At 39.8% G+C, this 17,712-nt stretch overlaps 1 protein-coding gene across 1 annotated transcript; it reads left to right on the top strand.

Annotated features, from left to right (window-relative positions):
- Positions 1-4,950: 4,950 nt before the first annotated feature.
- drd2l (dopamine receptor D2 like) lies at positions 4,951-16,860 on the top strand. The gene is made up of 9 exons (XM_030749973.1): positions 4,951-5,037; positions 5,185-5,308; positions 5,479-5,856; positions 6,589-6,698; positions 12,092-12,228; positions 13,476-13,693; positions 14,076-14,159; positions 14,321-14,675; positions 15,906-16,860. Exons 3-9 carry the CDS (start codon positions 5,503-5,505, stop codon positions 16,100-16,102), a joined length of 1,455 nt encoding a protein of 484 aa, XP_030605833.1. The 5' UTR covers positions 4,951-5,037; positions 5,185-5,308; positions 5,479-5,502; the 3' UTR covers positions 16,103-16,860.
- Positions 16,861-17,712: the final 852 nt, after the last annotated feature.

Genomic DNA, 17,712 nt, shown 5'->3' with positions numbered 1-17,712 from the left:
TTAATTAATCTCTTGAGTTTCACAGTGAAGCTATTGATTGATTTTTCACAAACTGGCTGAGAAATTAATATTAACAAAGACTGAAATAAAGTAACATAATGAATAAAAATAATTTTTTCAGAAGTGTATAAAAACATTTAATTGTACAAAGCTTTTATGGAATTATGATGGTGTTAAATGAATGACAAAATTGGTCATTTTCTGTACTTAAACATGCACACATGTTTTAGAACAAAAATGTTCTGCATGGGGATTTTTCCACAAAAGTATTCAATAAAAAAATCTTTTTATCATCCTTAATTAAAAAAATTCAGAATCAATAAATATGCACGTCTTGCATCTCTAAATGTCTCTTGCTTCACAGACTTTATCTAAGATGCACATTGGGGTATGATGTCCATACATCATTCTGCTGCGAAATAATAAAAACACATTTTTGAGTGAATAGGCATGCTAGCGTTAAAGAAAAAACATTATCTGCGGTTTAAAGAAGACACGGTGGGTTGGCTGTAGGCGAATGTGTCATGGTCACATGGAGATTTCATGTTTTCACCATTCTAACCACACATTACCTGATTTTAGGTTCTGAGCCATAATTGTTTTCAAGACACTGTTGTATTCTGTGCATGCTATTATTATTATTTTTTCTTTTCTATCACACAACTATCACTGTAATGTGCTGCCTCTCTTAAATGGACATCTGAACAGTGCTGATTCTCCACACTGTTCTGCTTCTTTAGCCTACGGTCTTCCTGCTCTGTGTTTGGTTTGCAAGGCAAGAGTTACTTTTCTGGAAAAAAGGAGATAATTTTGTTAATACAGCCTCCAGGAAATGTTTACGATGTGATAAGATCAGTAGTAATTAAATGATTTTTTTCTGGGTAATTTTTATTAAAAATATTCATGGTTCAATGTAACTTTTGTAGTTCATTCAAGAAAAAAATAAATACACAATGAGTTGCTCAGGGCAAAGTGTGCTCCAGTGCTATTTGAAGATTTCATCTACTCCTTATTACTTTGACTGCAGCAGCTTTACTGTAACACAGCTTTTTCCTAGTTTGGCTCTCTTTGGGGCATCTCACTCTTTGATGTTTTAAAACTAATTTGTGGAAGAGACTGAGGTGAGATCAGCTGGATTTATTTCAGTTGTTAAACCATGACTGCAGAAAAGTTGTTCAGTTTTGGAAAACACATGTTTTAATTTAATATGCTTGTTTTAACTATTTGGTGTTGAGGATGTGAGCTCCAAAACAAATGAACATTTCAGTGAAATTGGCTTGGACGTTTTCATAAAAACAGGTGATTTGGTTTAATTCATGATCTATTAATCAACTCTTTATAGTTTATGTAGTGGCTGTGTCTGTAAAATGTGTGGAATAAAAGGTCCAAATCATTTGTTTTGTTTTTCTGCATTTTTTACAGCATTTACTGCACAGAGGTACTTGCTCGGCAATAAGAAAATAATGACATCCTATGTCCTACTTTCAATACATCCTTTTTCCCCTCTCATCTCTGTGATGCGTTCAAGATGCAGATGTAAAATTGTGGTCAGGTACTTCAGCATCTACCTGTTGCAACAGAAGAGGAGCAAGCTTGACGTTTTTTTCAGATATGAGAAAAAAAAAAGTATTAATCCGTGACGCTGAGGGATGGATAATGACATAAGAGAGGACAGGAGAGGATTTTCAAAGGTAGGGACTGTTCAGCAAATTAAATTTGTGAAGTAGAAATTAAAATCTTACTTCAGACATGCTTATAATTTTAGAGTTAAAATCAGATATCAGATTTAGACATGATGTGTTGCTGAATTAAGATTTTTTTTTTTTTCAAAACTAATGGAAGTATAACTTCTTACTTTCAAAAGTTGCATAAAACTATGCACTAAGCAGTTTGGTGCACACTAAACAGGTTAGTTTGCAGTATTGTGCATGCACTCTGTTGGACTGGTGCAGGGCAGGCTGCGTTGTTCGTGTTAGGTTACATCAAGGACAGCAGACATCATTTTAAATTCAAGGTGATGATGCTGATTGACTCACTAAACTGTACTCTTTATACTATATTCATATTGTCTAGGGGGTTGTAAATCATCCATAAAGCTCTCTGCTTCTGAAATCAATACATGTGTTACAAATGATAATGTCGTTTTTCAGATGCTGTTGCCAATGGTTGATTTGTTCAGTTGAACTTGTCTAGGATATGGGCTGATTAAGAATGCAAATTACAGGTCAAAGTCAGAGATAGATAAGGTACTACTTATTGTAATGGGACGCATATGATGAAGCAGGTGGTGCAAAGGCGGTAAAAGTCTCACTGAATTCATTCATGACCTCTGGGCTGACAGGAAAGTTAATACTGTGATGCTGCCGGTCTGTTTCAACTTCCTGTTGCTGATACATATTTTATGCATTTGTTTGTGTTCTGTTGTTTGAGTGTAACAGAAGAGAGCTAAAGAGTTGTAGAGTGGACACTAGAAGCTCTCATGTATACGTATCATATATACATACATCATGTCTCCTCTCAGCAAACAAATATCAGCCGCAGGTTACTAAGTTTCAAGGAGAAGTCTGGTTTAGACAGGATGTATCTTTACCTCTGCCGAGGTCACGTTTTTGGTAGCGTTTGCACGTGTGTGTTTGAGTCATGCTGTCTGTAAACACAATCGTTCAAAAGGTTTTGAATGAAACCTTGAAGGGGTGTAGAGTGGGGGTCATGTTAACATTCGATTAAAAATTGCCTTAAATCCACCGAGGTCTTCAAGGTCAACTTAATAATTTATTGGTCAAAATTTGGCAATGACACATTTGGCCTCTGACCTCTCTTTCAAGGTCAATAGATTGATCTGAAGGTCAAAGTGGTGATGATAATAATACTATATAGAGCTATTTAAAACTATGTGTCTTACTGCCAATGTTTGTATTGATAACATATAGGCATATAGGGAATGATATATGGGAATTCTAAATATAAGAGTACTTTGGACCTCTGACCTCTTCTTCAAGGACAAATAAGGTCAAACTTTCATAAAGATGCCGTTTATGTTTAAAACTCTGCTTCAAATTTTACTGTCTTTGTTTGTATTGGTAACATTTAGGAATTGATAGTGATATATGGAGAGTCTTGATATCACATTATATTTGCATCCAAATATGTCAGATTTGACCTCTGACCTGGTGCTTTACCAAAATGATTTTTATATCTAAAGAAAGTATTGTCAAGAAAAAGAGAATAACATATACTGTAGTATAATAATGTATAAAAAGCTCAAGTTTTTCATGTCCCATTATTTATAAATCAGTAGCTGTTATCCATTACCTGCTTCTACAGAATGTTTGTGTAATCAAAATCAACATACAACATTATTCCCATAAAATTAAATACAACCCAGAGAGTGAGCTGCCTTGTTGGGGGTTCATGCTTCTTGTTACTAAAGTTTTCTTTAATTAAACTTTTTTTTTTTGTGCTTATTGCTTCTGTTCCTTTCTCTCCAGCTAAATGTGTATCTCTTCAGCAAAAGGCAAGGATCAGGCTGTTTGCTACAGCAGATGCTGGCGGGGATTGGTTTTAAGTTTTTATTTTCCAAAAACAGCAACAAAAACAAAAAAGCTTTGCTTTCTGTTTCAATTAGATTTAAAATTCATTCACACTCAGTAACTGTGTCTAATGGCCTGCTGCTTCATGAGGCATATGCAGTTTTGAGATCTCAGATTTTATGGTAAGGATTAGGGTGCAGGTCATGATTAAGCTGTCATTAATTGACACTACTGGGTTTGAAACCACATGCAAATAAAAAAAAAAGGAGCAGCTTTAAATAACACACAAATGAGCGTTTGATGCCATTTCAGGATACCAAGCTTGTGAGCCTAATAATTAAAACATGCTTATCGTTTGCATCTTCTTACAGTGCCGAGCCTGCCATCAGCTTCAGTATGACATTAAAATAAAATCTTCACATTAAACTTAATTGATAGTTTTTTTTTTCTCATAAAGGAAAGATTCCAACATTATGATGCAAAACTTGTGCAGCAAAAATCAATTTTTCAGCACTTCATCTGTATGCTGACAACACTCAACATTTCTCCAAAAAAATGTGGAGTGTTGCTTTCTTTTCATGAATTATTCTGTCAAGCTCACAAACTGGTTTTGAGCGACAGTTTGCATAAGCATTTACCTCCTGATGGACCCTCGGTCAAAATAATTGCTCTGTCCTTAGCTCACCCTTCAAATTGAATTATATTATCTATTTGCCAGCAATGCCTCCCAAGCTGTGGATCAGAGTACATTTAAACATCAGTATTGCCAAAAGAGAGCTATAGAGAGCAGTCAGTTAATGATGCAGCCAAAAAAATAAAAATAAAAATAAGCAACAATTATTAGAGCAGTGCTCACCCAACACATGTGCACACATTGCACATGTGCACATGTGTTTCTCTCACCGAGCTAGTCATGAATAATTCTTTTTGTGCCATAGACAAGTTATATAGGTAAAACCTTTGTGTTCTGAACACTGACAATATATACATAATTGATCACATATGATTGACTGTGTTAAATTTTTCATGGGTCAAAGGCATGTCAGAACAAACAGAATACTGACACTCAGGGATGAGTATACATACAGTTTATAAATGCATTTCAGCCATAAACCGTCAACCGTGCAATTACAGTTTATAGATGAAACACCTTTGTGTTGCCCATTAAAAATAAATTAAGAAGCATACTGCTCAGGAAGTGTTAGTATTCTGTTTTTTACTTTTTAAAAAAATCAGGACCAGCACCTTAAACATATTTGGGATTCAGACCTGAGTACAATGATATTTTATATCATAGAAATGTCAGGCCACATTGATCAGGCCAGTGTGGCAGATCTAAATCTAAGCCATTATTTTGGTATTACTTTACCAACCTGTCTTTGCAGATGTTTTAAGTGGAAATAATTTCTCCTTTTTTACTAGAAAACATTTCGGGCACCTTTACTGCCGGCATCAGTGAGAAGAATCCTGGCAACTAATGGGGATATAAAAACATAACCTTTACCAGGTAGATGTTATTTGTACAGCATGAAAGGTGATAGCAGTTGGTTTTCTTTTCATGAATTTAAAATTTCCTGCTGAAATTTTCAGCACTAGAGGAGAAAAAAGCCCCGAAGAGATTTTGTTGTTTATTTTTTATGTCTGTTTCATTCAGTGTTTTAGACAAACTCAGATGACCTTCACTCTGTACCCGAGTGTGTGCGCAGAATTGTGACCACAAATACATTTCCTTTGCTCTGTGCCCTTTCTGTGGAGTTCTGCTAAGCTGTCTGCCTGAGGTGAGACCAAAGGCAAAGTTCCAACAATACCCTTTCCTTTCGTTCTCCCTTGTTGTCAGAACAAGTAGCCGCCCTCCTCTGGATCTATTGTAAAAGACTGAATCAAATGCACAGTGGCCCATGAAGGGTAATTATTTTTCTCCTGCTTTTTTTGTGTCATCAATTTTCAGCCTGACCATGTTCACTGGAGCGAGATGAATTTACTCAACGAGTCAGACGACACCCTCTCTCCCTCCTTCCCTCTTTCCTCCCTTGAGCATAATTTAACTGTCTATGCCACCAATGACCCCTCGTACTCCACCATATCCTTCCCCACATCGTCCTCCAACTGCACCAGCTCTCCATCACCCTCCTCTCCGCCGTACAACTTCTATGCAGTGTTGTTAGTCCTTCTGATCTTCTGCGTGGTATTTGGTAATGTGCTGGTGTGTGTGGCGGTGTCTCGAGAACGTGCTCTGCAGACGACCACCAACTACCTCATCGTCTCCCTGGCTGTGTCCGACCTGCTGCTGGCCACGCTAGTCATGCCCTGGGGCGTCTACCTGGAGGTGTGTGTGTGTGTGTGTGTGTGTGTGTGTGTGTGTGTGTGTGTGTGTGTGTGTGTGTGTGTGTGTGTGTGTGTGTGTGTCTACTCATGTGTTTTCCCTTTTGTGTCTTTATTTTTTTGTGTTTCTGAAGTTTCAGCACTCTGAAGTTTGCAATGCAATGCAATGGGAATAACATGGATAATTTTTTTTACAGCCTTTTTTTTTCTAATAAATGCATAATAAATGAACTCAATAATATATTAGTTAATGAGCAGAAAATTGAGTTGTTTTTAGTCCAAAAATAAGAATGCCAACTGCAGTTTTACACATATGCTCTTTTGTCTGGCATCTGATAGTGAGGCTTTTGATTAAATAAGTGAGTGTTTAATTTAATAATAATAATAATATTAAAAATAAATCAGTCATTTCAGTCTTTTAATAAATTAATAAAAAGCCCTCATTGCACGGCAAGCACGGTTAGTGTGCAAAATAATTATTTCTGCATTATTTCTCAGGTCAATGCAGAAACATTATCTTTTTCTTTTTGACAGGCTTTGTAGGTAAATTTCAAAAAGTAAATAATGATGGTTATTAAAATTTAAAAACCAAATTAAATATTTAACCTACTCAAATAAGAAGCAAATGTTTGAACCAGCCTAGTTAATATTGGTGTGTCACACAAAATGAGTGAAGTGATGCCAGGTAAAAATGAGAGTGAGTAACACTAGATTCAGTGTGTTTGCTTTGTTGAAGGTGGTGGGAGAGTGGCGATTCAGTCTCATACACTGTGACATCCTGCTCACCCTGGATGTCATGATGTGCACCGCCAGCATCCTCAACCTGTGCGCCATCAGCATCGACAGGTAGATTCTTCCTCACTCTCACTTTACCTTCTTTTCTGGTTGGTTTTCTCTGTTTCCTCGTATTTAACAAGGTTTGAATAAAAACCCATCAACTACTCTAACAATTTAGTTTCCACAGCAGAAAGACAAGTTATTTCATGATAAATCATTTGGCTGTAAAGAAATAAATCATTTTTAACCAATAACGTGACAGTAAATCAGCATTTCTTTACTCTTCCACCTAACCTTGACCTTTACACTGATTAGGCATAACATTATGGCCACCTGCCAAATATTGTGTTGATCCCTGTTTTGCTACCACAACAGCCCTGATCCATCAAGGCATGGACTCCACTAGACCCCTGAAGGTGTACTGTGGTATTTGCACCAAGATGTTAGCAACAAATCCTTTAAGTCTTATAAGTTGCGAGGTGGGACTTATTTTTCCCAGCACATCCCACTGATGCACATGTCTGGGGAATTTGGAGGCCAAGTCAATACCTCAAACTCAGTGTTGTGCTCCTCAAACCATTCCTGAACCATTTTTGCTTTGTGGCAGGACAAGATATCCTACTGAAAGGGAATACTGTTTCCATGAAAAGGTGCACAGGTAGGTAGGTGTCAAATAACTTCTACATGGATGGCAGGACCCAAGGTTTCCCAGGAGAATATTACCCAAAGCATCCCGCTTCCCCCACCAGCTTGTCTTCTTCCCATAGTGCATCTTGGTGCCGGGTGTTTCCCAGGTACACAACCCACATGCACCCAGCCATCCTTGTGATATAAAAGAAAACGTGATTCATCAGTCCAGGCCACTGTCTTCCATTGTTAGAGTCTGACCACTGCAGACCAGAAATACCCCACAAGAGCTGCAGTTTTGGAGATGCTCTGACCTGGTTGTCTAGCCATGACAGTTTGGCCCTTGTCAAACTTACTCAGATGCTTATGCATATCAATTTTGAGGACAAATAGTTCACTTGTCCCACCCAATAACAGGTGCCATAATGAAGAGATTATCAATGTTATTCACTTCACCAGTTGGTGGTCACAGTGTTATGCCTGATCGGTGTATTTGTTCAGATTGGGCTACACCAGTGCTTTTCAAATAGTGGGGCAGGCGGGTGGGCGAGGGTTTGGCACGTCTGACCCCAGGGAACATGCTTTTTCTGCCATACTAGAATAAAGTGTAATTCCACATCCACAAAAGTAGATGGCAGCGGCGCTCTCATTGTCAGAGTGTGCGCAGTAAGCAAGTAAGTAAGTAAGCTCTACGGTGCACGTTTTTTTTTTTGCCTACTCACAGCGTAGAGAAGGCACCGCAGTGACTATTTATAGTCACGCCAGAGGGGGGCGGCACGCCCCCGGCCCGGGGCTAGAGGGGGCCCGGATGGGAGAGAGGAGAGGAGAATAAGATTTCAGGTAGCCAGGCCTCTGTCACGTCCGAGGTGAGGTGGAGAAGGAGGGACCTGTCTTGATTATATCGCAATATGCATGGCTCAATGTGCACAGTATACAACCCACTATACATCACCCATCATTCATGTTTTACACGGGGGTTTTAAAGGTTGCCACAGTCAGGACTGAGTCATGGTTGCTCAAAACTTTACAAGACCGACTGACTTTAGTGATGTAGTAGGTGTAAAATATTGAATAAGATGTTGGACTGCATGACTGGCTTTATTTTCACTCTAAAGGCCGTTTCACACCGGACGCGCTGCGTTTTTGCGAATAAATCGCCCTCATAAAACGCACTGTGAAAGGAAGTCGACATCAAACGATGATGTAATGAGGTTGTGATGTTTCTAAACAAGAGAAGGAAGAAACAGATTCTGGGTTCATCCAACTCATAAGAAAGCAGCAGCAGGGAGAGTTTCATGGTTTGATCCAGGAGTTGAAGCTGCATCGCGGCCGCTTTGGCGCATACTTCAGGATGTCAGTGGGCAGTTGTTATTGGCAGAGTTGGGATCACATGTGAGGAGGCAGAGAATAATTTCAGAAAGCCGACTGGATTAGAACAGCGTGTAGCTGTGTGTCTGAGGTAAAATAGTATGAGTTTACTGTTCCCAGCTGTATATTCAGTACATTGGTGCGCGTTTTGAGCTATGAACTCGCATGTTGCTAAATGCAGCGCTCTGATTGGTCAGATCTGTTTGTGCGTCTGGTGTTTAAAGGACCGGACGCATAAATTCCGTGCCAATGTTTCGTGCGTTAAAAACATTTTTCGGACTCGCCTGTTCTTAATGCAGCCGTTCACACCAACCTCGTCATTTCACAGGACGAATTTGCAGCATTTATTTTTCGGTTCAAGTTCGATTTTTCTGAACAAACGGGTCTGACCAATCAGCGCGCTGCATTTAGCAGCATGTGAGGTCATAGCTCAAAACGCGCACCAAGGTACTTAATATACAGTGATGTGGGAACAATAAAATCATAATATTTTACCTCAGACACACAGCTACATGCTGCTCCGGGTCAGTCGGCTTTCTGATATTATCCTCAGCCTCCTCACATGTGAGGAGGCTGCCAACAAGAGCTCAAACTGTCCCACTGACATCCTGAAATATGACATCCTGAAATATGCGCGAAAGCTGATGCAGCTTCAACTCCTGGATCAAGCCATGAAACTCTCCCTGCTGCTGCTTTCTTATGAACTGGATGAACACATAAACTCTCTTTCTTCCTTCTCTTGTTTAGAAACATCAGGGCCTCATTACATCATCGCTTGATGTCGACTTCCTTTCTTTCCCAGTGCGTTTTATGAGGGCGATTTATTCGCAAAAACAGCGCGTCCGGTGTGTATGTAGGTTACACGACAGGTTCACATCCGAAAGATTCGGAATTTCATGTCGTTTTTACGCAACGCACCCGGTGTGAAACGGCCTTAAAGGCCTTAAGTGGAGCATTTTTACGGACTAAGCTAAGATGAGTGGCATTTCATAACATACACATTCCCACTGTTCTGGGCATGTGTATGTTTTCTTCTTCCTAGGGGGGGCATAACAGAAAATCATTGAGAAGCACTGGGCTACACAAATAAGGGCTAAACAAAGAGCATGCATTTACATACACACGTACACTAACCCCACTAAAAACTTTAAAGGTCTTGCCGTCATCCAGCTGTCATTGAGTAGCCAAACAGAAAGCCCTTTCTACTGCAGTCATCCGTCTGTCCAGCTGGTAATGACAGCTTTTCACATTTACGACACTCATTAGTGTATGCTGTAGCGGGAACATGAAAAACTTGATTAAGCATTCCACCTGATGCCCTCTTAATGGGTCCAGAGAGAGAGGTGACCAGACACCCGGAGGGCAGACCGTCTGCAATTGCGTCTTAATTCCTCTGACAAAATAACACATTTAGACTGCACCAGTTTGATCTTGTGTAATTAGGTGCAGTATCTAAGGATAGTCTCTTAATTGTTTTGTCAAATCCACAGAGAGTAAAATATATGGCATAGTAGCAAAGCTGTCTGGGCTTAAAACCCCCAAACTTACCCACTGCAAGGATACAGACCTCAGTCTAAGTGCTTTAATTTAATGGTGCTTCCACTTCAGGTTACAGCCCTGTTTACACAAAGTCATCCAGTGTATTCTCGAAAATAATAAAAAGGATGAACCTAAATAAAGTTTGTGTAACTAGTGCAGAGTAACTATAGTTTTATATTTTTGTTTAAGTTCTATTTTTTGTTTGTTCTTTTAATTTCCATCTTCAGTTTAGTTTTTTTAATTATTATAATACAGATAGTTTATCAGGGGCAAGATTAAATATGAGCAAAATGCTTTGTGAAACACAGTTTATCCACAGTCATGTAGACCCTCAATCTATATAATATATACACTAATGATAAGATAAGATAAGATAAGATAAGATAAGCTTTATTGTCATTGTCATCCACAGATTACAACGAAATTAAGATTGTGCTTGACTCAAGTTTGAGGTGCATAATATACAATATACATATATACATAAAAAATCAAGAAATAAAATAGTGCAAAAGGAAAGAAATGGATGGACATCAAAAGATGGTTGCAGCACCTGGAGGTGTTGCAGAGTGAACAAAATTACATTTCAACAACTAATGTCGAGAGCAGAAGTTCTTATGCCTTTGAATTTAGTGCCATGATTGCCATCGCGTAGAAACTGTTTTTTAGGCGATTTGTCCTGGTTTTTATTGCTCTGTATCTCTTTCCTGATGGCAGCAGCTGGAAGAAACCATGGCCAGGGTGTGAAGAGTCATTTAAAATGTCCATAGCTTTCTTGCGGAGCCTGGAAGTGTAAATCTGTTCCATGGTGGGGAGGAGGCAGCCTATGGTTTTCTCTGCTGCCCTGACAACCCTCTGGAGCGCCTTCTTGTCCGAGGATGTGCTGCTACCGTACCAGGCGCACAGACCGTACGTGAGCACACTCTCTATGGAGCAGTGATAGAAGGCCTGCAGCAGGTCTGAGGGGAGACGGTTCTTCCCGAGGATTCTCAGAAAATACAGTCTCTGCTGTGCCTTCTTCAGCAGCTCCTTGATGTTGGTGCTCCAGGTTAGCTTGTCCTCCAACTCCATGCCCAGAAACCTAAACGCTGGGACCCTCTCCACACAGGTCCCACTGATGGTGAGAGACTGGATGTCTGTTTTTTCCTTCCTGAAGTCGATCTGGTGATCATGCCAGAAAAATGATTCCTCATGCCAGAAAAATTTGACTAAACTGACAAAGTGTAAAACCCAAGATATTTACAATATATTGTATTTTGTTTTTTAAGTACACAATATTATTTTTGTTTTTGTTTTTGTTTTTATTTTCATTTCAGTAAACTATGTTTTCTACACCTACTTTCAGTTTTTGGTCTGGTCAAAATCTGTCAATATCTTTTAAAAATAGTTGAATGAAACTATGTAACCACATATTTACTTGTGATGTTCCTTTATTGTAAATCTTACTGGTGTCTACACCAGTAAGATTTACTGGGAAGACTTCAGCTTGTGCCAAATGTTGGAGGGTCATGTCAGGGTGTGTAATTCTTTGTCCTGCACTTTACCTGCATCTTGTCTGTCTCTCTGGGAACAGGTGTATTATAACACCTGAACAACAAAGAAGTCCTTTTAATAACTCTCTGTGTTTTTGTATTTTGTGCTCACAGTTGGGATTAAAGCAGCTCACTAAAGACTCCACCCACCTGCATTTACAACAGACAACTCAAATCGCTTTGATATGATAATAGTTATTTTGTGTCCTTTAGACTGTGAAACAAGCTTTGAAAGCTTTAGTTATTTGTTTTTTGGTCTGGGCTCCATGTTTGCTATGAAGGGTGGTATGATTAAGTGTGGAACTGCATTTGTTTCTGCTGCATTGACGTGCATGTTAAAAGCAGGAGCCACGAGTGAGGGTGTAAGAGGCATGCTAATGTATGTATGTATTATTTCAGATACACAGCGGTGGCGATGCCGTTGCTCTACAACACCAGATACAGCTCCAGGAGGAGGGTGGCAGTGATGATTGCTATTGTGTGGTTCCTCTCCTTTGCCATCTCCTGCCCTTTACTGTTCGGGTTGAACAATACTGGTAACAGCACTGTCAGATACTTTTGGCATGTTTAGTGCACAGCTGTACTTTCTTTAAAAACTTTATACAGTTTTTTATACACTCACAGTCTTTGCAATGCCATTGCACATATGTCTTTGAATTTGATTATTCATCTTTCAGAAACTGGTAAACAAACTATGCAGTTTCTCAGCTGATTGTTGATAATGGATATTTAACTATACAGAAATGCGGAGCATTCAGTATGCTGGGATCGTCCTGATATAGTCAGAGGATTTAATTGTATGTTGTCTCACAGCAGCAGAAAGGAAGGTGCCCAACAGCTAACCTTAATGGAGACAGCTATTAGGTCGAGAGGGTACTTACTGAATACCCACTGGCATAATCTAGCTCCGCCTCTAGGCCCAGGCAGAGCCCCCACCACCACCACCACCTTATTTCTAAACATAGAGAAATGGAGCTGGATCTAGTCCATTCGACTCTGCAGTGAGCCCGAGCTGGCAATGAGGGACTTCAGCTTTGAAAATCCTTGCACTGAACTCAAAGGAAGCCACTTGAGAATAAGTGGGGAAACATAAAGTAATGTGAAAGTGAGCAAGAGGCATCTGGCAGCCTCAGCTGTGGGTCCAAGTGCAGCAAGATACTAAATGATGTAAGTCAAACTGTGAAAAAAAATTCTCTCTCCACAGAAATGTGTTGCTCGTAGATTACAGCACACTATTTGAACGGTACTCTGTGCGTTCCTTTTCATTCGGTTCCTGCGCCTGCGTTAGTGTGTAAAGGATCAAGTTGCATCACTGGTGGCTTGTAAATGTGTGTTTGATTAAAGTCCAGTGAAAAAAGCATTTTATTTCATGAATTAACATTTTTAACACGGTGTTCTTAAAGTGCTCCAAAAAGTTTCAAGATTAAGAATACATGAATGAGTTGAATGGTACATTGAGGAGAGGGTTACCATAGCTTACAAGGACAAGGCCTGGCAACAGGTGGAAACAGTTAACGGCACCTTTAAAAGACAAGCCTAACATGTTGTACACTTGCCTACATCTTTACTACACATAGTTGGAACTGCTGTGAACCTCAGCTGTGCATTTGTGCAACAACAAAACTGATTCATATATTTCCCATTTTGACTGTTGATTGGCCCTAACATAGCAGAGCCATATATTCCTATTCAGGATTACTTGAGTGTCATCTTGTAATCATCTCTAAAAGTTTCTGTACATTACCCGTTCTTTGCCCTTTCCCTTTTTTGTTCTGTCCATTAGCTAATCGTGAAGGCACCACATGCAGCTTTGCAGACCCGGCCTTTGTGGTGTACTCATCTGTGGCCTCATTCTACGTTCCTTTTATTGTAACATTGCTGGTGTATGCCCAGATCTGCGTGGTGCTGCGCAAACGGGGCAGACGCACTGCACCGCCACGCAGACATGGTTTGCTCACACAAGGTGGGGCTGAAGGAAGAGAAGGTCACCGACAACGGAAGGTAGATTTCCTAGTGGGATGTTAACTGAAAAAACTAGCTAAGTAGTTTTTTTTTTTTATTTTTATTTCCACAGCCTCTTCCAGCGTACATTTTGCTATTTCTGTTTATTTTGTTCACCATGATGAAAAAGTTTTGATGAAGTCCATAACTTGTAACCACAAAAATATCCGTTAAAATGTTTTACTTTTGCTCTGCTTCATATCACATTTAAAAACTGGCTTTGTTACTTTAGATATACGCACTTCCTCTCACACGCAGTGTTTCCATGAGATTACACTAGTTTCTTGTCCTACCAGCCAACATATTTCACTGTGACATAGCAGCTTCCAGTATTGGTTTTTAATCTTCTCTTTTCCATGTAAATTGCTTTCCTCCATTTAAGAATAAGTGTACACAACCAGAAGACGTGAAGCTGTGCACCCTGATCCTGAGACCTGCCTCTGCAACCCCACAGCGCAAGAAGGTGGTGAGGGTCACTCAGTCCAAACAAACTCTCTCTTTACCATCATTTTTATGTATTTTTTATGCCATTAGCTCTCTCTGGATTGTTTCTGTTTGTATCCTTCTCCCTCTTATAATCATCTTTCTGACATGTGTTTACTTTTAAAACATCCCTCTGTTTGCCAGACCCTGGTTAAAGAGGCAGTGGTTCACCCTCTTGAAGTGGAGCCAGGTCACTTCCTGCCACAGACCGAGCAGAGCTTAGCTCCTCCCCCTGCTCCCCTCGCTTCTTCCCACTCGGGACGGCCCCGGATCTCCCTGTCCATCTCAGTTGGACCTGCTCCTGTTCTCCCCTCAACCGTGACACGATCGGCTCTGACACCTCGTCCTCCCACCCTTGAGGATGGCATGAGGGGCCGTGAGGGGTGGAGGGAGCGCAGCGGAGGCAGAGAGAAATGGGGCATCTCCAAGGAAAGGGCTAGAGGGAGGCTGTCACAGCAGAAGGAGCGGAAGGCGACTCAGATGCTCGCTATTGTGCTCGGTAAGCAGTGGGAAGTGCAGACTAATTGATGAGGTGTCCTTTGCACCATGCATGGATGCACTGGTTCAACTTTTCCCAGGTCCAGTACACGTTAAACCTTGGCTATGGGTATCTGCCAGTACTAACTACCAATCAAGCACCAGTGTTGAATTAATAAGCTTTATGGCTTCAGTTGTTTGTTTATTTTACTGAAATTACAACAAGTCTGTGCGTTGATACATTCACAATTAGTGTACATGAATACTTATGGATACTGAAATAATGACATTAAATAAAAAGAGATGGAGACTAACAGGGAATAGTCTGACACTTTGGTAAAAGAACTGTTTTGCTTTCTGGCAGCATTAGATGAAGGAACTGTCCTTAATATGTGAAGCTTGTGACTTAAGATTAATTATGTTTAGCATGAATACTGGAAACAGAGAGACTGGTTCTGTCTGAAATCCACCTGCAAACTGCTCTTAAGTCTCTAGTTAACATGTTATTTTTCAATATATCCTTAGATCTAGTGAAAGCAAGAGGCTGATCTCAGACTTCACGTCTAAGGTCACTGAAACAGTGAATTCAGTTCAGATTTATTTATATAGCACCCAATCACAACAACAGTCACCTTGAGGTTTTATATACTGAAAGGTAAAGACCCTACAGTATTGGCGAAAACCCCAACAATGTAGTGACACACTATGAGCAAGCCTTGTGCAACAGTGGGAAGGAAAAACTCCATTTTTAAGAGCAAGAAGCCGCCAGTAGAACAAGGCTCAGGGTGGGAAATCATCTGCCACAACTGGTTGGGGAGTAAAAGGAAAGAGAAGAGAAAGAGTAGAGCACAGAGGCAGGACAAAAAACAGAGAGAAGACAAAAATGTAATGACACTGATTAATGACTCTTTTTTTGTTTGTTTCTGTCAGTGTTTTGTCTCTCTGTCTATAATAAGGGACACCATGCTGAATCTTTACATTCACAGCAACAGTTTTTATGGCCTTCCTTATTTATGACTTCTGACTTGATTGTATTTTTTTTTTCTCTCCAAGCTCATTTGTTGTGTGATTTATGAGACTTGGCGGTTCTAGCACTGAAACTGGGATTGATGATGTCCTCTGTACATTTACCGACTCAGTGGGTGTGCAAATGCACAAATTCACAAGTTGGCAAGATATTTAATAAATCACATCGTTGCATGACTTCTGACACACATGCAGATATAATCCATGTCTTGTCCTTGTTTCAAAGGTGTGTTCATTATCTGCTGGCTGCCTTTCTTCCTGACTCACGTACTGAAGGCCCACTGCAGGAGCTGCTGCATCTCACCCTCTCTGTACAGCGCCGTTACCTGGCTGGGATACCTCAACAGTGCCGTCAACCCTGTCATATACACCACTTTCAACATTGAATTTCGCAAAGCTTTCATCAAGATCCTGCACTGCTAGGCCAAAGGGATAAGAACTGTCAGCTGTCCAAAAAATAAATAAATGCCTGACATCAGTTTGAGCTCCGAGGTGAGAACGACTCGACTAAAAAAATAAAGAAGCGCGTGGCAGGTTTGTTACACAGACAGGAAATGAGACAAAAGTCTGGACAGCTGATAAGTCAAAGTGGCACAGACCTTTCAGAGGTGAATGAAGAGATAATGTATCCAACAGCTTAGACAAGACTAAAGAAAGAAACTAGTAGGCAAACACAAAAAAATGTGTGACAAGTAGAAGACAGCTACAAGAAACCCAAACAAGTTGGAGATATTTAAAGAAAAGAAGGCATGCGCTGTGCTGTAAAGATAATACTCTTGTCAAGAGAATTTCTGAGGGAAGGGAGTTTTGGTGGAGCAGCTTGAACTTCACAGAAGTTGGACTCCCGGAGGCGTGACTGTTTTTCCAGTTTACTGGAAGGCTTGACTCATGTCAGACACACACTGTTGTATTTTCTTGTAATCTTGACAAAAAGCATCTCATCAGTTTACACATGCTTGTCTTTCTCAGAGGACTGGAATAAGTTGAGGCAAAGGAAAGTAAAAAACAGGTTGCCATGACACACTTTTCACACTTTTTTAAAATCACGATTAAGTTGCATCATGTTGCAATTATTGACTCGGTGACTGAGCACCAACAGAGTCAGAGTCAGCTTTCACTCACTGTAATGTGTACAGTTTTTGCTATGAATAAGTTGCGTATGTGAAGCTGAGCGTTGTAAAGAGTCATTTTAATGGTTTATGAGCTGTACAGACCATTCGTATAACTAATAAAAATCATTTTCACTTATTACTTATTTTGTTTTAAAATCTGCATCATCATAATGGAATGGAAAAACACCCTTTTTTGTACTGAGGTATTGCTTTGTATTGTTTTTTTCCCAAGATGATCAGTGTGTGGTTTTCACAGTAAAATAAAATATTTAGAATAGAATAAATAAACATATTTGCAAAGTAACGACCACAATGCAAAAAATACAGTCACTTCCACAATACAGGTAAGTCCATACCTGATTATGAAGCACATTTTACTACCTGTTCCAGTGTCACAGGGATGGTTAAAAAAAACAAAAACTGGCACGTGACTGACGAGGAGCGCGTCTTGTGCATATTTCAATACACAAGACTGGTACTGAGGCAGGACTATATAGGCACAACAAGAATTTTGAATGAGCCATTTTATTCAAAGCATGGTCATTTTCCTATTGTTTTAATACTGAGATTCCAATGTTGTGTGTGTGTGTGTGTGTGTGTGTGTGTGTGTGTGTGTGTGTGTGTGTGTGTGTGTGTGTATACGGCTTCTTCCTGAAAGATTTAGGATCTTTATTAGGATATTTATTTTTATATAATTGATTGTATAAAACTCACCCACATTCTGCCTTGCAGCATTAGCAAGGAATTAATTAAATCACCTTCACATTTATTTTTACATTTTGTGGTGCAGACATGCATATTAGGTTAATTAGTGATTCTAAATTGGTCAAAGGTGTGAATGTGAGCATGAGTGATCTGTTTCTGTCTCTTTCCTGGCTTTCCAGCACTTCTAAAAGCCACAAAGTTTCATCATTAAATTAT

Source organism: Archocentrus centrarchus, chromosome 16, assembly GCF_007364275.1.
Source record: "Archocentrus centrarchus isolate MPI-CPG fArcCen1 chromosome 16, fArcCen1, whole genome shotgun sequence".
Classification (NCBI taxonomy): Eukaryota; Metazoa; Chordata; class Actinopteri; order Cichliformes; family Cichlidae; genus Archocentrus; species Archocentrus centrarchus.
The sequence above is the reverse complement of the archived record's forward strand: the minus strand, read 5'-3'. Positions and strand labels throughout refer to the sequence as shown.